We start from the raw sequence: 5,000 nt of genomic DNA, 5'->3' as shown, positions 1-5,000 counted from the left end.
AGGGAAACGCTCCCCTTCTGAAGGTAAGGGCTCTGTTTCAAGGGAAAGGTCTGGTCCTTCCAAAGTGAAGGACTCCTCTGTATTCGCAAAGGGAAGGGCATTACACTCCTGAGGGGTTGGGGGGTTTGGGAGTTGGGAGTGCCCGTGAAAGCTTGGGCTCTTTGTCTCGGATTAAAAGGAGTTACCTGTTCCTGAAGGGAAAGGCATTTTCGGTTCCTGAAAGACGGGTTGCGCTTTTGTTTCTGACTGTAAGGGCTGTGTGTGTGTTCCGAAGGGGAAGTGCTCTGCGTTCCTGAGGGAAGGGCTCCGCGCTCCCGAGGCGGTCCAGCCGGAGGGACTGATGGGACGCGGCGGGGATGACGAGGCGAGGATGCATCACAGTTGGGCCCGCAGCTGCACTAGGACAGCCGGGCCCTCCACAACAACAGGGGGCCACCCAGCCTTCCGGCGGGCCGCTGGAACAGCTGCACCAAGTGGCATTAATGTCCTTTGGCATTAATGCATCAAGAAACATCAATGTCTGGTGCGTTAATGCAAGTAAATGGAGTTGGTGGAGTTGGCGCACCAAGAGTGACGCACTAGGGTGGGCCATGCACCAAGTGGAATTATTGCACTGTAACATTAATGCGCAATGTGGCATTAATGTAACTGCCACATTAATGCAACTTGTTGTATTTCTGTACTGTGGCATTAATGTAGCATGTTGTACTTATGTACTGCAGCATTAATGCAGCAAGTAGCATTAACATACTTTGGCCTCAATGCAGCAGAGAGCATTGAAGGAGTGTAGCCTTAATGCAGCGGGTAACGATACTGTGTTGAGGCTGCAGCGTTACTTGAGTGAGGCCACAGTGCAGCTGTGGAACAGCACACCATAGGAAGGGACATCGTTCCCTCATGAAGCTGGCTGGACCTTTACGGGTCTGCTGCACCACACTTAGGAAAGACAGCTGCCCCCGCGCACAAAAACAGTCACATCGCGGAGAGGAAATGCTCCACTTTGTCAAGACGAAGCTGCATTATGGGTAAACTTAGGTGACAGTACGCGGATACAGCTGTTCCGTACAGCTGCTCCGTGCGTATCGACTTGTTCACATCAGTAATGAGCACCATACCCACGAGCTGCTGTTGTGTGTCTTGGCGAAGCTGTTCCTTACGCGAGTGAAGCTGCTTTATGCTAGGGAACAGCTGGTTCGTATCCCGTAATAAGACATGACTGTCCCATACCTAAGCATAGACGCGTCATGCCTAGATACAGCTGCACCATGGCTCGACAGCTGTGCCGTACCTTCACGCAGCTGCACTATGCTTAGGCACAGCAGCAGCATCACACCAAAAACATATCTGCCCCGTGCCTAGACATAGGTTTGCCACATTAAGGCACAGCTGTTGAATATCTAGACAAACTTAAACCCGTGACTAGATATAGATGTATTATACTAAGACACCGCTGCACTACTCTGTGACTTAGCGTTCCGTGCCTTGACATTTTCGTTCCCTACCTAGACACAGCTGTACCCACGTTTAAGCACAGATGCTTTATGCTTACACATGGTCACACCGATCAGGTGAAGCTGCTCCATGCCTAGACACAACTGCACAGCTGTGCATATTTTTACGCAGCTGCTCAATATACAGACCCAGATCAACTACGGTCTAAATCTAGGAGCAGCTGCTCTGCAGACCCACACAGCCATTTTATGCCTAATCACATCTGCACCACACTAAGGCACAACTGCTCCTTGCCTAGACACAGCTGCACCACACTAAGACACCTCTGCTTGATATCTAGACACAGTTGTACCACCTTAAGGCACAGCCGCCTCACGTCTAGACACAGCTGCACCATACTAAGGCACAGCTGATGTATGCCTAGACACAGCCTTGCTTGCTTGCTTGCTGATGCTCACTGGGACACAAAAGCCATCCTCTGGGTCGTGACGTCATGATGCCTTTGCTGTCTCCTTACGGGCCTGATGTGTCATGACTGAGAAGCTGGAGTGTCTATATTGTTGGTGATGCTGCTGCTGCTGCTGTGTGTTGGCGCTTATCGGGTCCCTCCTTCTTCTTCTTCTTCGCCTTCTTCTTCTTCTTCGTCTGTAATGCAGGCCATGCCGCGTTCGGCCTGTCAGCACCACAAGCATTATGGCCGTTATCTCGGAGGGGGTGGGGTGCAACATCTCGGATGCTCTTAAGCAGCATCCGGTGTCACCGATTTCTGTTGCTGCTGCTGCTGCTGCTGCTCTTGGGTGCGGGTCGCTACGCTACGCTGCCCACCGTCTGCAGCAGGCACGCTGCTGCTGCTGCATCTGGGAGAGGCGAAGATGACAACGACGCGACGGCCACGACTGACTTTTTCGGCTGCACTCAGCACCGCTCCGGCACCGCGAACACAAGCACATATGCACACTCACGCTGACTCGTTAAACTTACAGAAGCACATATCGGCACTGGCACAGGCACTGGCTGCCCCCTCATGTAAAACGCCGCCGCCCTCACGGCCCCGCACCGCCCCGCTCCTCGCGCGCTGCGACCGCGCGGCGGCGGCCAGGGCGGCGCGGGACCTTCGTGTTTGTGCTGGACAAACAGGAGGGTCAAAGTCCCGCCTCCCACGGTAACAGCCATTGTTGCATTAGCCTGTTTGATTGTGGGCTCGACACGGCCCATACGACACATAGCTGGTTCACTGGTATGGCAGGAAGCATCACCTCACCCTCACTCCCAGGTGGTCACTAGTTGCAACTACGATCCAGGTGACGACTGGGTCACGTGTAGGTGCCGTCCGAGGCGTCCCCCGGAGCGGCCCGCAGCTCCTCCGCATCCCTGCTTGACCACGCTAAGGAACAGGTCAGCTGTTGCGCCAACCAAGGCCGCAGCGTGAGCAGGAGCTGCGGTCGCGCCCACAAGCGCGGCCGCGTGGGAGGAAGCCGCGCCTTGCTCCTCCCACGAGTGCCGCGCCGATGTGGGCGGGGGCCTCATGCTATTGAAAACACGTCTCTTTGTGAAAAGTGTCGGACTTGTGGAACGAGGGCCGGTTGCGCTGCAGACCCCCAGAGGACTGCTCTTGCGAGAGGGCGAAATTGTTTTCACTTCGTGGCCGTGGTAAGTGACCCTTGGCGAGTGCCTTGCCGATCGAGCCGAGGTCGAGGACGTTGTGGTGCAACCGCGGGCCCAGGCCCTCGTGCGTGGCCACAGACTCCTCCGAACTCGTCCCTCCGTCAGCCTGCTCTGTCGCGACCGAAGCCAGCGCGTTCACGATATCATTCACGGTCTTGCAGTCGTTGGTCAGGTCCTCCCGGTTGCTCACTATCGACGGGTTCTTTCCGATCTTGTTGAGCCTGCGGGCAGAGGAAGGCAGTTAGTCCATGAACCTGCGGTGTTGTTCAATCAACAGTAAAATTAAACAACAAGCACTGACAAATACATTGGTTAACCAACTTACTCGATTTCTTTCGCTTCCTATCCAAACAGTCTAACTCGTAGTTCTATTCATTCCCCCCCCATGCTAAAACTTGCTAAAAAGGGGTTCCATTTTGTTACAAGAAGTCGAAAGCCTTGGGTGTCTGTACTGAACGACACATTATATAAATCCTCAATAACTTGATATAACCGTAAGGGTAACCGAAATTAAACCCGATACCGGAGTGCTCAGGGATTTTGATGTCAATATATAAACTCGAGCAGCACCAGAAGATTTTGTTCAGCTGAGGATCGGACGAACTCCGAACCTCAGGTGCAAAAGTGTCTTGCGGGGTGTTCACTGCAACGAGAGCTACAAGGGACATTTCTGTACTGAAGGCGTTAAAGCCTCCCAAGAATCACTTCAGAATAGGGGCACAGATTTCCTACTATCGGGAATCTTTAAAGTTCAGAAATGTCCGATATTCGGAATGAGAAGCTCCAAAATACGTTTTGAATACCAGAAACACTTTCTTCCGTTTGAGTACATTTTAGATCTTTTTGCGATCATTGGAGATGTCCGAATTGGACAGATCCCTACTAAAAGAGAAATAACATTGAATTTTATGAAGAGAACGAGAACACGGTTCATGATTCCTCTCGGGGGATCTTACCTCTCAGCAGCCACACTCTCCATCGTTCTCCTCATGAGTGGGTACGAGTCGAGAACGGTGTTGAAATGCTCCACGCTGAGGCTGAAGAGGTTACAGTAGGTCTCTGCTCGGACCGACGCCGTCCTCCTTGCGTTCGTTAGAAGGCAAATTTCGCCAAAATACGAACCGTCGCTAAGTGAGGTGGCCACCTCGCCGTTTGACATGACGATGTCCACGATGCCTTCTTGGATGAAGAACATCTTGTTGCCGATCGTTCCTTCTTTGATGATAATGTCTCCTGCCAGGCGAAGAGCAATAAGTAATGGTCTCTTTAATAATGTGGTTGGTGATGATAACTACATCACACGCAGACATATACAACCTTCTCTCTCTCTTTCTCTCTCTCTCTCTCTCTCTCTCTCTCTCTCTCTCTCTCTCTCTCTCTCTCTCTCTCTCCTATGACTAGATTCAAATACATAGGTATACATATGTGTATATATATGTGTATATACTGTATATGCATATATATATATATATATATATATATATTATATATATATATATCTATATTAAATATATATATATATGAATATATCAATATATGCATCAGTATATGCATGAATATATATGTATATATCAACACAAGGGTAAAAGTATATACATAATGCGTATCTATATATATACATATAATTGAAATTTTCACACTGGCGTACACACACACACACACACACACACACACACACACACACACACACACACACACACAATTAATGTAAGTACAGTATAAACAGCATGCAACAACATAGATATGTACATAGTAGCTATATCTGAGTGCCTCGCCACATGCAGACACCGGTAACATGAGTCCGATTAGCTGTTCTAGAAAACCGGTTCCCGAAACAGGGACTTCTGAGATTGACGGGGAGATCGGTCGCCGTACCACAGCGA

The 5,000-nt window shown here is 50.5% G+C and overlaps 1 protein-coding gene across 1 annotated transcript in view; it reads right to left on the bottom strand.

Moving 5' to 3' along the window:
• Positions 1-2,980: 2,980 nt before the first annotated feature.
• Positions 2,981-5,000, bottom strand: part of LOC143037371 (uncharacterized) — a 26,506-nt gene continuing 24,486 nt past the window's right edge. Inside the window, exons 3-4 of the mRNA XM_076205509.1 lie at positions 4,074-4,350; positions 2,981-3,338 (exon numbers count right to left, since the gene is read on the bottom strand). Coding sequence (XP_076061624.1) covers positions 2,981-3,338; positions 4,074-4,350 — 635 coding nt within the window. The remainder of the gene's footprint in view (positions 3,339-4,073; positions 4,351-5,000) is intronic.

The sequence above is a fragment of the Oratosquilla oratoria genome, chromosome 22 (assembly GCF_046742065.1).
Source record: "Oratosquilla oratoria isolate Oo_2021 chromosome 22, ASM4674206v1, whole genome shotgun sequence".
Classification (NCBI taxonomy): Eukaryota; Metazoa; Arthropoda; class Malacostraca; order Stomatopoda; family Squillidae; genus Oratosquilla; species Oratosquilla oratoria.
The sequence above is the reverse complement of the archived record's forward strand: the minus strand, read 5'-3'. Positions and strand labels throughout refer to the sequence as shown.